The sequence below is a fragment of the Myotis myotis genome, unplaced genomic scaffold, assembly GCF_014108235.1.
Source record: "Myotis myotis isolate mMyoMyo1 unplaced genomic scaffold, mMyoMyo1.p scaffold_m19_p_19, whole genome shotgun sequence".
In the NCBI taxonomy this organism is placed as follows: Eukaryota; Metazoa; Chordata; class Mammalia; order Chiroptera; family Vespertilionidae; genus Myotis; species Myotis myotis.
Window position 1 is genome coordinate 20,635,450 of NW_023416323.1, and position 18,815 is coordinate 20,654,264.

Below are 18,815 nucleotides of genomic sequence, written 5' to 3' on the forward strand. Positions count from 1 at the left end.
AGCTAGCAACAGACATTACTTTGAATAAAGTACTTTTGATGTTTCTCTTGAAATTATCGTATTTTCTTTGATTAAAAATCCGCATTATTAACCGGTACACCTAGTATATATGTGTACTCACACAGCAAGAGCACACGAATTCTTCCATCATTTTCCTGTTACTAGAAGAAAAAGAAAGTATTCTGACTAACACGTTCTGATGGTGAATGAACAGCAATGAGACTCCAAAGGGAGTAGAGAAATAAATAACATCTTTCCTGCTCCTCAGCAGACAGAAACCATTCTTTCCAAGACTGCCAATGGCCATATCACTGTTGAGATGTATCGTTGCACTTTTAGCAAGAAGGAATCCGAGATACCCTGGATGATTGTCTTTCTATTTTTGTAATTATTATTCAGGGTAATTAATTTGACTATCTGCTTTGGAAATAAAAATGGGTAATTATATACATTTTACTTTTTTGTTTTGAAGGTGCTCTCATATATTACCTTCTTTAATGTGCATAATAATAACCAGAGGTAGATAGCTACCACCATTTCACAGATAAGGTGATGGAGAGAATAAGTGATTGTTAAAAAGCTGGGCAGTCATGGTTAGGATTTTCACATTTCCTGGTTCCACCTTTATCAGTTTTTTAGCAAATGTTACTATTAAAAAAATACTTAAATGGGAACGGGGGGTGGGGGGTGGGAGGGGGAAGGATGAATGTTCTATAAAGGTGGGAAACAAATGGCCTTTCTAAAGTGAAAGTACATCAGTGATTGTAGTCTGAAAGAGATGAGCAGTTTGATATCATCTCCCAGTATTTTTTGTTTGTTAATCCTCACCCAAGGATATTTTTCCATTGATTTCTAGAGAAAGTAGAAGGGAGGGGAAGAGAGTCACAGAGAGAAACATCAATGTGAGAGAGACACATTGATTGGTTATCTCCCTCAGGCCAGGCGCCCCAACGAGGGCTGGGGATCCAACCTGCAGCCCAGTACATACCCTTATATATGTGTTTTACTATGGTCTTAGATGACCCCTGTGAGTCGTTTGACCCCCAAAGGGGTCGCGACCCACAGGTTGAGAACCTCTGGTATAGGGCCAGTTGACAGTATTTTTAATGAAAAACCACTAGGGGGCTCTGCATAGGCATGCTAATGTGAAAATGAGGCTGGTATTTCAGATCAACTTAGCAAAATAGAAATTTTGAATTTTTCTAAATTTCCCCAATTTTGGGGGGGCTGATAAAATGTACTGCTTACCTTCAGTTTATAGACAATCATGCTAACTATAACTGCCTTCATTACTGCTCTACAATCTATTACAGACTCAATCACACATTTCCCTTCCTCAGAAAAGGCCCTCACTTTACATCAAGATTAAAATCTTTTTCCTGCAACATGGCTTTAGTACTGACCACCTACCACCAGTATTTTTCCCCCTCTAAACAGACTTAATTTTTTAAGAGCAGATTTAGGCTCAAAATTGAGCACAAAGTATAGTTTCCATATACCTCCTGACCCCATCTTTCTCTGTTTGGGAGCATCCCTTTGCCAACTCTGAGATACTGTACTAGAACTGATGATATCTTGATTCAATCTATATTAGCTTGTTATAAACAACTGGCCAAACACACTCATCCCTTAATGTTTCTACTCAATCATGCTAGCAGGCTTTTACCTGCTAGATTTCATTAGTGATTACTAGTACATTTAATACATGCAGGCCTGACTAGTGTGAAGGAAATCAGTTACCAGATCTTCCAACTTTCACATGTACTTTCTTTCAGTCAAGAAGTTTAATTAATCATTTAGTGAATCTTAGTTAAGACTGGTATACTTCTCAGAAATTGAGAAAGTAGGTTTAATGAGTGGATAACATTCTGCTAAACAGATGTTTTTAAGTTTTGTTTTCAATAGAACTAAAGGAAGACCCAACCAAACTGTCAGCTGATAGATCATTAATTTTTTTTTTGTTGATCACCATGTGAATTCTGGTGTGGAAAGGAGTTTTTTAAAAAGTTAAGAGACTGCTATAACAAAACCACTTTCATGTGCATCTTTATATGAACAAGGTATCTCAGCTTACATCTATGAAAAACCTGGATATTAGAATAAAATTCTGTGGAGGATGCAGAATAAAAATAAAATTATGAACTTAAGGAGAAAAAGCAAAAGAAAAATTTCCATCTTTTAGTTTATTCATGTATTTTAAAATAAATGTTGATAGGTATCAAATTGTCATTAAATTTAGATTTCTTTCAATACTATTAAAAGAGTAATGTAACATTTTAAAATGCGTGCTTTCATGATACTCTGCATGTTACATCCTTGGCTACTATTTATGTTTAAGATTAAAATTTTATGTTTTAACAAAAAAAAAAATTGCAATGGGGTATGAGTTTTGTCTACAATTCTTTTTAGAAGCATGCAGGCATACCATTCCTTCCAGGCTGTGAAAGCAAATTATCCAAATATGTATGTTTTAGGTAAAGAAATGATAACTTAAAACAGATTCTATACAAGTACTTTGTTCTAACATCGTAGAATGTGATATTCGAAGACGTTATATAAAATAGTCTTTGCATGGGCTTGAAAGGCTTTCTAATTATGTTCTGTAAAAAAGGCAGAAGTACCTGTCTTTTTTAAAATATATTTTTATTGATTTCAGAGAGGACAGGGAAGGGAGACAGAGATAGAAACATCAACGATGAGGGAAAATCATTATTAATTGGCTGCCTCCTGCACGCCCCCTACTGGGAATCAAGCCCGAAACTGAGGCATGTGCCCTTGACCGGAATCGAACCCGGGACCCTTCAGTCTGCAGGCCCACGCGCTATCCACTGAGCCAAACCACCTAGGGCAGGAGTAGCTGTCTCCAAATGCCTTTTAACCACTGCTCTAAAGGACTTACATTCTAATATTTTTCAACAGCACAAATAGTCACACTTCTAAAACCACAATCAAACCTGAGTTGGGTCGACGCTCTACCACCTAATGCCTAGGCATAGGTTCCCACCCCTGGCTGCACCTCTGGGTGCCCAAATGTACCAGCACCGAAGGTGTGAGAGCCCTGCACTGTCTTCAAAGAGTTCCTCCGTTGATTTAAGGACGTGACGCTACTTTTCTTCATTTGTCTTTTTTTTTTTAAATCTCCCAATGCCCACTTCACAGAGCTGTACGGCTACACAAGTTCAGGAAGTGTTGGTTGTACCGCCAATGGATTCGGCCTAGTACTGTCTAGGCACGTAAGCAGGAGACCAATGGATCCTACTATTACGTTTTTTGGCCTACATCATCCTAGCACCATCGTTCTCATGGGGGAGGGGAGACTAGTGGTCAGCTGGCAACGTCGGGGACATTTTGGGCTCGCACGCTACTAACCATCCTGCAATGAACACGGCGGCCTCACCTCAGAAAAATTCGGCGCCAGAGCGAGACTGTCTGATGAGAGGCCCTGTGTCTCCGAGGAGAAGCCAGTCGAAAGGGCCCTCGCTTTCTAACTCCAGGGTCCGGGGGGCATCCAGCCCCTCGCTCACTCCCCTGACTGGCGTTTATGGCTCCACCGTACCGCGCCACGCCGCCTCAGGCGCCAGCAGCGGGCCTGGCCTCGGTGCAGCTTCCCCCGCGGCGGAGGGCGGGCGGCCGCGCAGAGCCTGCTGGGAGCACGCGCTCACAGTGGATTGCCAGCGTCGCCTCCCGCGCTCAGTTTGTTGCGCGAGACGGGCCCTGCGTCACTTCCGCTATGAGCCCCCGCGGGCCCGCCCACCACCCCTCCCTTTCGTGCGTCGTAACCCGGGGCAACTGTCGCCCGCCGCCGGCGAAGACTAAGCTGCCGGGGGCTTTCCACCGCACTGGCCCCACATGTGAGGGTGTGAGTGGCGGCGGCCGCTTCCCCGCCCCCAGTGCAAGGCCCCATCCCACTTCACACGCAGCAGAGCGAGAGCCCTGCCCAGTAAGAGAAGAAGCTGCCCTCTGAGACGGGGATGCAGAAGAGAGAGGTACCAGCACTGGGCTTGAGGGCGGGGCCTGGGGAGCAGCCGCACGGTGTGGGTGGGGCAGTGGGAGGGGCCGTTGAAAGGGCGGATCCCTATGAGGGCGGAGCCAGTCGTGGAAGGGGTGGGGCTTGGTGAGGCAAATGGGGAGGTTTTGCTGGAGTGGTTAGCTCTTGAAAGAAGAGAAGGCATCTTTTGTGGCTGGGTAGGAACTGCTGTTGGAAGGGGTGGAGGTAGATGAGGAAGACGGAAGGATCCAGGAAGAAGTGGGGGTGCCTGAGGGAAGGGAGGGACTATTAAGGGAAAGGGCAGAGCCTTTCCTATAGGAGAGACAGGTTGGGTCTGTGTTTGATGACTTGTTTTTCAGGTGGACTGTAAGCTGTATGAGAGCTGGGCATTGCTTCACGCTCTATCCCCAGTCCTAGGCATCTGATAGGCACTGAGTGAGTGAATGAATGTGAATGGAAAAAGTGGAAGAGTTGTAGACTGTGATTGGAATAAAAATGGTCTGATCCGAGGACAGATCGTTGTAGGAGCTGCACTCCTATGAACAATCAAAGCTGCTGTGCTCTGTGGGCACATAATAAGCATAAGGCACACATAATTAACATGGGGAAGTAAGACTTATACTCTTAAAAGTGTAAACAATTTACTCAAATTGGGTGGCGCTTATGCTTAACTTTGAGGCAAAATTTCAACTTACAGAATTGTGTTTCAAAATTATAAATCAGATTGAAGTCCCAATGACAGTTTCCTTCAGAAACTATATTACAGTGATCAGCATGCCCAGGTCAATCTTCAAGACCACTTCACATGGGTGAAGCTTAGCTCTGTATTAAGAAACTTAACTAACCCTGGCTGGTTTTTCTCAGTGGTCAGCTGTAGACTGAAAGGTCCCAGCTTTGATTCCAGGCAAGGGTATGTACCTTGATTGCAGGCTCAATCCCTAGATCCCTTGCCCTGGTTGGGGCTCGTGTGGGAGGCAACCAATTGATATTTCTCTCTTTGTTTCTCTCTCCTTTCCACTCTCTCTCTCTCTCTCTCTCAAAAAAAAAAAAAAATCAATGGAAAAATATCCTCAGGTGAGGATTGAAAAAGAAAGAAAGAAAAGAAAGGAAGGAAGAAAAAGAAACAGCTTCCACCATGGCTGTTTCTATTTATTGATTTCTTCAACACATAATGATAAGGTCCACAGGAACATCCATTTAGAAATCCAAGTGAAGCTGCCAGAAACCCATCTTTCCCTGGCTGAAATTCTGACATGGACTTAAGATTCCTTTAAACCTGAAACTTCTAGGAAGATGAGGGTAGGTATGGAGACATGGTGTGTAGAGCCAGGGAAGTGGTAAGGAGTTTTGAGGGATTACATCCTGCTTTTGACTTAAAAACCATGGGCCTTTCACTTCTGACGCATCAACATCACCCCACTGTTAATTGATTGCCTGACTATGTAGACAGGCAATGGCAAATATGTGGCAAATGTGCAACCACCATCCTTATTTGTTCCCTGACAGTCTTCATTAATCACAGAACTCTTTCCCATAGTGGCCAAGTCTTATGATCCTTCTCAACACAACACCCTAGGTAGCCACTACGTGTTTGGAACTGATAATTTGGAACATATTCTTCATACCTAATGTAGATAATAAATGTAAAAAAAATTAATGGACATCAATGTAAATGTAAATTTCCTTAACTCTTGGTAAGATTCCTTTTTGTTTTTAGTGGTGTTGCCTAAATAGATGGATCAGGAATCCTGTAGCATGTAGAAATGTAGGCCAGATAATTGTGTATGAGGTTGGATAATTAGTAAATACCCAATACCACAGATATCTATAGGACATTGTCCTTTATCCTCTCCTCAACATTTATATCAGTGATTTAGATGAAGTTACAGAAGGTATGTCTATTGACTTAATGAAGTTTAAAGTAGGAGTTGGAAGAAATGATTCAGAATGATCTAAGCAGGTTGGGGTGATGATCGAAAAACCAAGAAAAAAATTTCTTAGAAGAATCTGATCAATTTGGATGTCTACATCTAGCAAATTAGAAGAAAAAAATATATTTAAAGGAAATCAACAGCATGGGCATGAAGTCAAGAAGACAGGGATTATTAACAATTCATATTAGAAAATCTAGAAGTTATAGTTGACCTTAAACTCAGTGTTCTTCAGGATTGAGATATAGGCCCTGGCTGGGTAGCCCAGTTGGTTAGAGCATTGTGCTGATATGCCAAGGTTTCGGGTTCCATCCCAGATCACAGCACATACAAGAATCAACCAATGGCCTGTCCTGGCGTGGCTCAGTAGTTGAGAGTCAACCTGTGAACAAGAGGTCACCGTTCGATTCCTCATCAGGGCACATGCCTGGGTTGCAGGCTCCATACCCCATTGGAGGCAGCCAAACAATGATTCTCTTTCATCATTGATATTTCTCTCTCTCTCCTTCTCCCTTCCTCTCTGAAATCAATTTAAAAAAAAAAAAGATTCAACCAATCCAACGAATGCATAAATAATTGGAACAACAAATCTCTATCTCTCCCTCTCTCTTTCAAAAAAAAAAAAAAAAAAAGATTGGGATATAGCATTTAAAACATATAGCAATCTTTGTTGAATTAATAGGTGTAGATCAAAGGGATCCAGGTTTCAAAACAGATACTTCTAGGCAAACCGAATTTCAAGTACTGTCCTAATTTCCAGATACTACATTTTAAAGACATTGGTAAGTGACTGTGCATTCTTAAGATGAGGGAATTTGAGATTCTTATCTGAAGAAATGAGAACTATCTTCAGATATTTTCAGCATTGTCATGTGTTGCTTTTGGGAGGAATGCCAGGAACTGAGAAGCAAAATCTTCAGGCTTGCAGATGTCTTGATTTGAGAACATTCCAATTAAAAAAAAAAATTATATTTTTGAAAGTATTACAGATATCCCCTTCGTTTGTTTGTTTTTTCCTATTGACCCCCGCCACCCCGACCCTGCCCCTCCGAGGCCTTCACCACTTCGTTGTCTGGGTCCATGGGCTATGCATATCTGTAATAATAAAAGCGTAATATACTAATTAGACCAGATATCCTTCCAGATGTCCTTCCTTTTGGACAAAGCCACAGCAGGCAAAGGGTGGGGGGCAGGACACAGCAGAGGCAGCAGAGGCCCCCGGCTCCTGCGGCAGTGGGCAGGGGCCAGGGCCAAGGCCCTTGCACGCATTTTGTGCATGGGGCCTCCATTAGTTCAATGCCAGAGTGAGGATAATGTGGAGCAGAGACTACAGCATCAGACAATGGACATGTCACATGTGTTAGAAATAAAGTTTTATTGTTTTTTATCACTGGGGGGAAATTAGGATTGCTTGTTATTAATAGCATAACCTTGCCCATCTAGACTAATACTAGGTAGCTCTAGCTAACAGACAGTGACCATGCCAAACTGACCTGTACCCTGGTAAGGCAGACAGGGCAACCTTTTCCAAAAAGAACCTGGCAGGGCCCTAGGCAGTTTGGCTTAGTGGATAGAGCATCAGCCTGTGGACTGGAAGGTCCCAGGTTCCATTCCGGACAAGGAAACATGCCTGGGTTGTGGGCTCTATCCCCAGTGTGGGATATGAAGGAGGCAGCAAATCAATGATTCTTTCTCATCATTGATGTTTCTATCTCTCTATCCCTCTCCCTTCCTCTCTGAAATCAATAAAAATTTATTTTAAAAAATGAAAGAACCTGGCAGAGTGAGCCTTATCTGGGACAAAGTAAAAACAAAACAAAATCCCCAAATTCAGAGTTTTATGGATACTTTAAATATCAACTTTTAACTTCACTTTTATTAAGATGAATTGGGCACATTATCACCTTCTCCATCAAAGAAATACAGAGAATACAAAGTCCCTTTCTAAACTAATATCACATCCTTCTCTGTCTTCTTGTGTCTTCTGCTATCCTTAGTTTCTCTTCAGCTACTAGCCTTTGGAAATTTCTTTATGTTCTTGGTCAGGTGCCCTCTACTTCACATAGTTTTTTCTCTACTTACTTGTAAATAGTAAATATGGTCATTGTTCTCAGTTTACATTGATTTTAATCCCTTGTACTCCATTTTAACTTAATATATATAATTAATTTCAGAGAGGAAGCCAGAGGTGGGGAGAGATAGAAACATCAATGATGAGAGGGGATCACGGATCACATGGGCTGCCTCCTGCATGCCCCCCACTGGGAATGGAACTCACAACCCTGCCCTCCTGGTTCATAGGTTGACACTCAACCACCGAGTACACCAGCTGCGCTTAATTTTTTTTATATTATTATGGGAAGGTTCACACATATAAAAGTAGAAAGAAGTAGCCCTGGCCAGATAGCTCAGTTGGTTAGAACATTGTCCTGATATGCCAAGGTTGTGGTTTCAATCCCCTGGTAAGGGCAACCAATGAATGCATAAATAAGTGGAATAACAAAAATCACTCTTTTTCTCTCTCTCTTTCTCTCTCCCTCTCTCTAAAATTAATCAATAAAAAATTGTTCAAAGTTAAAAAAAAAAGTAAGTAGAGAGAATGCAGTTAACTTATATGTCCTCATACCCATCTATAACAAACAGAGCTTATGACTAAATAAACGTAATTTATTTTATCATAATCTCTCTAACCACAACCAGCACATGCCCCACACCTCCCACACCCCTTGCATGATTATTGTGAAGCAAATCAAAATGGCTTATCTTTAATTGATAAAATAAAATACACTATGTTACAGTTTTTTTGCTGATCATTTGCTTTCCATTTCTGTCTTTAAATGCTACTAGAGCCCTGGTGGGGTAGCTAAGTTGGTTGGAGCATCATATACAACAAAAGGTTGCTGGTTTGATTCCCTATCAGGGCACATATCTAGGTTGGTGTTTCAATACTCAGTCAGGTGCATATGGGAGTCCATCGATTAATGTTTCTCTCACATCTATATTTCTCTCTCCCCCTTTCTCTCTCAAATCAATAAAATCATAAACTTTGGTGAGGATTTTTTTAAAAAAAGCTACTAGAAGAGATATTTTCTAGATCATAGTGAATTTCCATCTCTGCTTCTTAGATTCTCATTCATCTTTATTTTCTAATATCTTAAGTTCCTTGATCAGTTTTTCTTCATGTTTATTCATGTTTATCCAAGCATGTACTTTGGGAGCTTGGACCTCAGTCAACATTTTCTTCTTTGTATAATTTGGTTTGAGTCACTCCAATAGTGTATGTCATGGAATTTAATACCTTCTGGCCTACATCTGTGTGCCTTCCTGCTTTGTACTCCAAATCCAATTTTTAGTTGCATCTGCAAATGCATTTTCCCATGGTAGCATTTTACAATATGATCTTTGTGTTTTCTTAATGTGATTTTCTTGGAAAAAAATTAATAACTGGACTTTGATGTTTGCTTTATACCAGTGACTCTCAAACAGAATCAGATTGTTAAGCCCACTGGAAGTCAAGAAGTGGAATAGTATGAACTTTTGATTTACTTCAAATATGTAAAGTAGGCATAATTTTACTATAAAAAATATGAGTATTATATCAGTGCAGATTTCTGTCTTCCAACATAAAAGTAAAACTGTATATAATTAATTGTAAGAAGTACATTTCTATTTGTCATCATTACAAGTGCTAGAAGACAAGAATGGGCAGTGAAACTTGAAGGCACACTTATAGACAGAAAACTTAAAATTAAGACTATCCTTTCCACTAACTGAATTTTTTCTGATTAGGAAAAGACCACCAATATTGTTTTAGTTGTGGAGCATCTTGATCCAGCTTGCTTGAAGATACCAGGGTTCTGGAGGAGCGATCCGGTATGTAGGAATCTGACCATTTCACTAAGAATACTATGTTTACTAACAGAGATGATTCTTAGTTTTTAGTCATAAGGAGGCAATATAGTTCTCATGATCCCCCATTAAATGAGTAAAGTGCTTATACAAATGTACTCATTATAACAAATATATAAAGTGCTTATAGGAAAGATTTGCACATAGTAATAGCTATATTATGGTAAGTTTTATTATTAAGTTGTTATTGTTACCTGGCTTTCTTTTGACACTTTGTAGTATGATGTGACTGGAACCTTTTCTGGTGGCCTCACTGGGTCCAATTCTACTGACTCCAATATACGGGCTTATCCAATATTGCATCCTTGGCCTCTGCTGTTCCTCTCTCTAGATCAGTGGTTCTCAACCTTCCTAATGCCTCGACCCTTTAATACAGTTCCTCATGTTGTGGTGACCCCCAACCATAAAATTATTTTCGTTGCTACTTCATAACTGTAATTTTGCTACTGTTATGAATCATAATGTAAATATCTGATATGCAGGATGTAGTTTCATTGTTTGCAACCCACAGGTTGAGAACCACTGATATATAGAGATAGCGATATAGTCTTCCTCTCAGATTTCACATATGCTCATGGCATGTGAGAAATAGTTGAAGGCACCAGAGATGGTTAACCTGAAAGAGAGAAGAATGCATGAACTTTTTCATAGGACTGTTGGGAGGCTGGGACAGTGGGCAATCTCTGTATCAATTATTCTTTAACCTTTTGTAGTAGCAGACTGCTTTAAACTCAGATGCAGGCCCTTCTCTGAAGAAAACTTGTTGAGCATCTTCAGAGGCACCATAGACGTGCTCGCTTCGGCAGCACATATACAGAGGCATCATAGACTTTTGATTTTTAAAGATATGTTTTTATTGATTTTTTAGAGAGAGAGGAAGGGAGAGGGATAGAGAGATGGAAACATGGACGAGAGAGAAACATGGTCAGCTGCCTCCTGCACGCCCCCTACTGGGGATTGAGCCTGCAACCTGGGCATGTGCCCTGACTGGGAATTGAACCAGGGACCTCTTGGTTCATGGGTTAATGCTCAACCATTGAGCAACACTGGCCAGGCATCATAGACTTTCTTTTTTAAAAAAAATATATTTTTGTTGATTTCAGAAAGGAAGGGAGAGGGAGAGAGAGATAGAAACATCAGCGATGAGAGAGAATCATTGATCGGCTGCCTCCTGCATGCTCCCTACTGGGGATCAACCCTACAACTCAGGCATGTGCCCTTGACGGGAATTGAACCCAGAACCTTTCAGTCTGAAGGCCGACACTAACATAGACTTTCTTAATCCCATCCAAGGATGGGAAGGCTTCCTATCACAAAGCCTTGCTCTGGAGGGCATAGCTAGGACCAGGCAGCGAACCAGGAAGAGCAGTGCTGGTTCAATATAAGAAAGAGCTTTTGAACAGAGTAGTAGGTCTCCAATTTTGCTGGATTTTAGAATCATCTCAGGTGATTTAAGAAATCTGGCCTGGCCGATGTGGCTCAGTGGTTGAGCGTTGATCTAGGAATCAGGAGGTCACGGTTCAGTTCCTGATCAGGGCACATGCCTGGGGTTGCTTACTCCATCCCTGGTAGAGGGTATGCAGAGGGCATCTGATCAATGATTCTCTCTCATCATTGATGTTTCTATCTCTCCCTTCCTCTCTGAAATCAATAAAAATATATTTAAAAAATAATTCACATTAAAAAAAAACCCTGATGGCCAAGTTGTGCCCAGTCCAATTATAATCAGAATCTCTGTGGTGGGGTCTGGGCATTTTATTTTATATAAAGCTTCCCAGCTGATTCCACGGTGCAGCCAAGTTTGAGAACCAGTAAATTATTTTGCCACTTGAGAAGACTCTCTAAGTAGTGAACGCCTTGTCAGTGGAGATACTTTAAGCAAAAATAAACATTCTTCTTATTGATTCAAGCATACTAGCACTACTTAATCTCTCCTAAACAATATCTGTTTCTTTGCTATAATAGCCTCAAGTTTTAAGTTTATTTTATTATTTAGTAAATGGCTTTCCTTTTGATTCTCTGCTTTTTTCCTTTTGAACTGTACACTTGATAAGTCTAAGGGGTTCTCTGGTACAAATGTATTTGTAATTTAGAAGAGAAAAAGGTCAGAATGTATGTATAAGAGCTTCTTTGGCCTGCACAGTGACTGAAGTGGAATTTCACAATATGAGAGGATCCGGCTGGTTTACACAACCTATCAGGTCCTCAGTCATGCTGTTTGTAAATAAAATAGCACTTCTAGTTTTTAGTCACTTGTAATATAAGTGTTTTTCTTTCAGATCTCATTCATTTCCTCTGATGTCATACTGGAAAGATTAGGATGTCCAAAGATATTTGACCTTTCATCGGTAAATGGAATTTTATTATCATCTAAACGCCACTCTAAGCCTAAGTAAATAAGCTGAAACGGTAATTGAACAGATATGTTACAAGAAGTTATTTGTCTCTACCTCAACAGAAAATGAAAAAAATGTGGGTTTCTGACAGGGATCATGTTGGGGTGAGAGAAAGCAAGGTATGTGGTCCCCAGTGGACTCTATTTCATTACAAGCAAGGACTTCCTCAAGAAGGCACTAGCTGTTCATTAGCACTCAGCTGGATCATTGGTGGCCACTGCTTAGGCATTAGAGTTCATCGATGCAGCTTGTGCAGGCCCCAGGAGGAACATCTGTCTGTGGGAAAGTATTGTAATCATGCCATTTTCATATGAGCAAACAGGCCAGAAAAGTAACTCATCTAAGCCTTACACAGCTAGTAAATAAGATTGGAACCCTGGCTGTTTGCCACTCAAGTCTGTGCTGATAATTAGGATATAAATTTTCTAACCCTTTGGATTATAAATGTCAAGTCCCATTTTCAACTTGGGAAAAGCATCAATTAAGGATAGATAGCATCATCATCGTCATCACTTCCACCACCATCACACTGTCACCATCATCTACTATATTAGTTTCCTAGGACTGCCACTCCAGAGGGCCACAGACTGGGTGGCATAAACAACAGAGCCTGCCCGTTCTAGAGGCTCGATGTCCAAAATCAAGGTGTTGGCAGGGCTGAATCCTTCTGAAGACTGTGAGGAAGGATCTGATCCAGACCACTCTCCTTAACTAGTAGATGGCCATTTTCTCCCTGTGTCTTTTCATATTATCTTCCCTCTGTGCACGTCTGTGTCCAAATTTCCCCTTTTAATAAAAACACCAGTCATATACGGTGGATGAGGGTGAACTTATTGACCAGCTTAGACCATATGCTCTACGAGTGTCCTCAGAAGCCTAAGGATCCCCAAGCTGATATCCAGAGTTGTTGGGAAGAGAAAGAGGAGAAGGCCTGGGTGCATAAGTCACACACATCCACTACAGTGCTCTTGTTATTAGCACAATATCATCTGGACATTTTTGGAGTGGAGGGTAGGGAGGTTACATTGCTTACTACAGTCTGTACTCCATCATGAGGGATAGAGCCTTGTTAACAAACATCTTCCTCTCCTCTCTTCTTCACTCTCAACTTTGGTCTTTAAATCCATTAGTCTCTAATTAAACTTATACCTATCTTTTATATTGTCAATAGTTGGCAATGGATGGTTTTGTAATATTTCTTCTGAGTCTATTCCTGAATGTGTTGAAAATGTTTCACCTGAGTTACACTTTAAAAAGAAAAGTAAAACTGAGTTCAATCCGCATTTCAAACTACAGGAAGAAGATGTTAAAAACTTTAAGCAACCATCAGAGTAATCACAGTAATGGATCTCTGTCAGAAAAATGAGACAGAGTTAGAAAATGGTGAAAATAATCAAATTCCAAGCACAGAAGAATCTGAATTAAACTGTACTTATTCAGATGAAAGAAAGGAAAAGAACCATGTTTGTTGTCTCCTCAATATCAGTGACATTACGCTTGAACAAGATGAAAAAGCCAACAAGTTTGTTATCGGAACTGGATGGGAAGAAGCAGTAAGTATCTTCTTGAGTTAGGTGTCTTGCACATCAGTGTTGTGGTTGTTGTTTTATAAAGTGTTTTTTTATTTTTACCGATTTGAGAGAGGGAGGAAGGGAGAGGGAGGGAGGGAGGGAGGGAGGGAGGGAGGGAGGGAGGGAGAGAGAGAGAGAGAGAGAGAGAGAGAGAGAGAGAGAGAGAGAGAGAGGAGAGAAACATCAATTTGTTGCTCCACTCCTTTATGCAGTCGTTGGTTCATTCTTGTATGTGCCCTGACTGGGGATCGAACCCACAACCTTGGTATATCAGGATGACACTAACCAACTGAGCTACTCCGCCAGGGCCTGAACATCAGTGTTCAGATGCAAGCCTTTTTACTTTTTTCAAAAATAGTTACTATTACCAAAAAATGTGTAAAAAGTTAAATATAGAAATATCTGGAACAGAGGTAAAATATTAATGATGAGGATATTGAGTATTTATGTCACTCAGTATTGGCAAGCACAGTATTAAGTGCTTCATTCCACCTCACAGTAGTCCTATGTGGCAGGTATTATGAACAGCCTCACTTTTTGAACAAGGATACTAAGGCACCCAAAGGGTGAAATAATGTGCTGAAGATCACCCAGCCAGTGGCCAAGTTCTTCTGGACTCGAAACCTGAGCTCCTTAACTACTGTATTAAATTCCCCAAGAGACCTGAGGCTTCTGTCCCAGTGATTCTACTCAGAACCCTGTGGGTTTAACCGTAAACTATTCTTAGAATCAAGAATAGCATCCTAAATTTAGAACTAAAAAGTAATTTGATCTACTGTTTCTCAGGTGACACTTGGCAATGTCGCAACAAGGGGCAAGGGGAGGAGATGCTACTGGCATCTGATGGGTGGAAGCCAGGGAGTGCTGCTCCACATCCTACCAGGCCCAGGTCAGCACTCTAGCAAGGAATAATCCAGCCCTGTATAATTCAGGCTGCAATACCTGAACACCACGGACAGGGTGGCTTAAGCAACAGACAGTTATTTCTCCCAGTTCTAGAGGATGGGAGTTTAAGATCAGGTGCCAGCATGGTTGGGTTCTTGGTAAGGGCCCTCTTCCTGGTTTGCCCTCACATGGCTGCCTTTGTTGTGTACAGGGAGAGGGAGAGAGAGAGGGAGAGGGAGAGGGAGAGGGAGAGGGAGAGGGAGAGGGAGAGGGAGAGGGAGGAGGGGGAGAGGGAGAGGGAGAGGGAGAGGGAGAGGGAGAGGGAGAGGGAGGAGGGGGAGAGGGAGAGGGAGGAGGGGGAGAGAGAGAGGGAGGAGGGAGAGGAGGGGGAGGGGGAGGGGGGAGGGAGGAGGGGGAGAGGGAGAGGGAGGAGGGGGAGGAGGGGGAGGGGGAGGGGGAGGGGGGAGGGGGGGGGGGGAGGGGGAGGGGGAGGGGGAGGGGGAGAGGGAGAGGGAGAGGGAGAGGGAGAGGAGGGAGAGGGAGAGGGAGAGGGAGAGGGAGAGGAAGAGGTCCCTTGACTCCTCCTTTTCTTATAAGGACATTGATCCCATCATGAGGGCCCCATCCGTTTGACCTCATCTAATCCTAATCACCTAAAATGCTCCACCTCCAAATACCATCGTATTGGAGATTAGGGTTTAAACATGGGACTTTGGGAGGGACACAAACATACAGTTCTTAACAAGCCCCAAATAGTAGTTGTGCCAAGGTTGAAAAACCCCAGTCTACGTGGTTTATTTTATAAATGTGGAAACTGAGGGCAAGACAAGGCACAGTGATTCGCCCAAGTCCACTTGACAGTTGAAGTAATCATGTCTTCCAGAGCCCTCCTCTAATACTCTCTCTACTATACTGCCCCCACCACATGTATGACCTTCCAAACACACGTTCCCATGCCAGGTAAGTCAGGGCTACAGGCTGTCCTGTTTATGAATTTAAAACTTTCTAAGTTTAGATGGTTCAGTTTACTATGGAAGGTAACTGCTTTAAAATACACATCTAGCCCTGGCCGGTTTGGCTCAGTGGATAGAGCGTCAGCCTGCAGACTCAAGGGTCCCAGGTTCGATTCTGGTCAGGGGCACGTACCTTGGTTGCCGGCACGTCCCCAGTGGGGGGTGTGCAGAAGGCAGCTGATCTATGTTTCTCATCGATGTTTCTAGCCCTCTATCCCTCTCCCTTCCTCTCTGTAAAAAAAATCAATAAAATATATTTTTTAAAAAAAATAAAATAAAATACACATCTAAGGGCTGTTGGCATGGACCTGCCTCTGCTCATCCTCTCTCCCTCCAACGTGCCCCCCCACCCCCCGCCCCCCGCCCATGCAGCAGTCTCCTGGATATGGTAAACAGAGCCTGGAAGGACAAGAAAGTCTGTCAGGGGGGGACAAGGAAAAATAGTTTTGAATTGATTTTTATTTAATGTACATCTGAAAAAATATATAGTCAGCACATCAAAGTGGGCAATTACAAATCTATTGCTTAGTGTTTTAAACAACCTATTGCTAGTATTTCAGATTTAAAAATACTATTTATATGAGGCTAACATAGGTATTGAAAGTAAAAAAACAACAACAAAACAAACAACATCTGTTTAAAGAAAAATATTAGTTCAAATGGCCAAAATGGGAATGGGACCAAAATTGGAGCAGCCAATCAGCTGAGAGTAATATGCTGCTTTATTTTCAGGTTCGAGGTTGGGGAAAGACTTCTCCAACTGCTTGCATTTGGCCCAGAAAGAAACGTAAGAAGGCGAAGGTGGGAGAAAGTGTCAGCGGCTGCTTACTCTGTGTCAGTCTCTCCCAAGGGACTCCCGAGGCTGGGCCTCAGACTGAGGCTGGAAGCTTGGAGTCAAGGGCTCTGGCTGAGGCAGGCTCAGAGGAGGATCGAGGGGGCCCCTCCCAGACTCAGCTCCCCACTGGCTGCCCCGCCACTGCCTCCAGGAATATTAGCAAGATGTGCTCTCCCTCTCATACTCAGGGAGAGAAAAAAAGTCTGCAAATAAAGGAGTTTTTTTGGTGCATGGAAGAGTGGGCCATCCCAGAGACTGGTAGGGACCAAGACTCCAACAGCAGGACTGATCAAGGTCCCTCCATCTCAAACTCATTGAATTCCAAGGCCCTTTTAGTTCTCCCTCCCCTGAATTCTTCAGCCCCACATGGCGTGGATGTTCAGGTTAAGAAGAGTAAGAACTCGCTCGTGCAGCCAGAAGAGAAGGTGCTGAGTGTGAAAAAGGATGAGTGTGTGGCTTGTGCATATGGACTGAAAATAGTTGAAGGGAAAGATGGAAAGAGACCCTTTGAGCTGGCCAGTCACCTTAAGGTCAGCTGCGTGCAGCCTTTTCCTTCGCCAATGGTTGGGACAAACCTCCTGGCCAATCCAGAACTGGGCAGCCTGCACTGGTCCCTCCTGCCTAAGAAAAACCTGATGTGCCCTCCCAATCCCAATAGTGTTCACTGTCTCAGGACTATGCAGCTTTTGCAAAAACAGAAAGAGCAAAGCTACAAAGCCAAATTCAAAGCCAGGGAGCTGAGACCTCCCATGAACACCCAAAAGTGCATTCTCAAGGAGGCCAAGCAGGAAAACAGGCCCCATCCATTGGAGACCAATGTGTTCCCAAGACCTCTCTTGCCATCCCTCACAGTGAGCAGAGTTGTTATTCCCACCTCCACTCACAGATTCCTCTGAATTGCCACAATATAATTTCCTGGGAATAAGCACCTTTGGAAACTCATTCATTCTCTTTCTCCCCTACCCCCACCCCATTCTCTTCTAGTTTCTTCCGTTCCCTTCCCTCCCTTCCCCTTTTCCATCCTTTTCTCTCCCTCCTTGCCTTCTTCTCTGTCCATTTTTTTTTAAAAACAGAGGAAATAAACTCATTGTATGGATTTTGATTTATTCTCAGAACACCCATATTTATGTGTTACCTGCTTCAGTTGCTTAGTCATTTATAAAATGCAAACTAGTAATGCCAGTCTCAGCCTCTGCTTGCTTTATTTCTCTCCCGCTGGAAGCCAAGTGGATGGTGGGGAATCTGAAGAGGGTCTCTCATGGTGATGCCCCCAAATCACCCTTGAACCCACTGGAAAGGGCTCTTCTCACCCCAGTGCCTGAAGCTAAGTGTACTGGCCTTTTTTTGGACCAAATTATTACTTGTCTTTTTAATTTAAAGATTTTTTTTTAAGATATTAAAGTTGGTTTTTGTAGGGAGAGAGAGAGCGAAAGATTGACGTGAGAGGGAAACATCGATCTGCCTCCCACATGCCCCCCACAGGGATGGAGCCTACAACCTGGGCCTATGCCCTGACTGGGAATCAAACTGGCAACCCTTCGGTGCATGGGACTATGCCCAATCAACTGAACCACACTGGCCAGGGTTTCCTGATATTTCTAAACCGGCAGATATCTGTCAGTTGCCTCACTTTTTTCTTGCAACAAAGATTTGAAACATTGTTTCAATAGAAAACTCCAAACCGTGTCTAAATGAATATATTTGCATTCAGATGAAATATCTGTATATTATACCCATGAGGATACTATACCCATTGTATGCTATATGTCCAAAGTGACATAAATCCATGGGTTTACCATGTTTATTGTATCCTAAGTGTCCAAAGTGATATATCTTTGTATTGTAGCCTCATGCTAGTCTCTGTGTCTGGGAAATTTTAGCCACTGTTCCACAAAACCTGCTTGGAAAGCAGGTTAAGAATCATTATTTGAGAAAAAAGTCACTGTGATTATTGTCACCCCACATGCTTCCTCCTGCCTTACTCTGCGTCTAATTGGGAACTCTACAACTCCAGACAGACGCTTACAGAATGGGGCTGTTACATTCTCCCTTCCCCTGATCCTTCTCCCCACTCATTTTACTCCAATGCATATTTCCTGAAGTTGTCTATAAATTAAACATTGTTTGTAAACGAGTTATCGTTTAAATGCCAAGTGACAATGCTATGTAGAGAAATGCTCTGGAAAAAAACCACCACTTTGTAATGAATAACCATTTAGCTGCCCTGTAATTACAGTTTGAATTTGCTTTCGTTAGGTTGTACTTGCACTCTGTACTTTCCATTCCC

The 18,815-nt window shown here is 42.3% G+C and overlaps 1 protein-coding gene across 3 annotated transcripts; it reads left to right on the plus strand.

Annotated features, from left to right (window-relative positions):
* The first annotated feature begins 2,748 nt into the window (after window positions 1-2,748).
* CUNH16orf46 (chromosome unknown C16orf46 homolog) lies at window positions 2,749-17,966 on the plus strand. 3 transcript variants are annotated; one of them, XM_036346854.1, is made up of 6 exons: window positions 2,749-3,986; window positions 9,709-9,792; window positions 12,108-12,176; window positions 12,287-12,343; window positions 13,521-13,777; window positions 16,426-17,966. In XM_036346854.1, exons 5-6 carry the CDS (start codon window positions 13,568-13,570, stop codon window positions 17,422-17,424), a joined length of 1,209 nt encoding a protein of 402 aa, XP_036202747.1. In that variant the 5' UTR covers window positions 2,749-3,986; window positions 9,709-9,792; window positions 12,108-12,176; window positions 12,287-12,343; window positions 13,521-13,567; the 3' UTR covers window positions 17,425-17,966. The 3 variants fall into 3 exon arrangements, with proteins under 3 accessions (XP_036202747.1, XP_036202745.1, XP_036202746.1); XM_036346852.1 differs by lacking the exon at window positions 12,287-12,343; XM_036346853.1 differs by lacking the exons at window positions 2,749-3,986; window positions 12,287-12,343 and having other exon boundaries at window positions 9,601-9,792.
* Window positions 17,967-18,815: the final 849 nt, after the last annotated feature.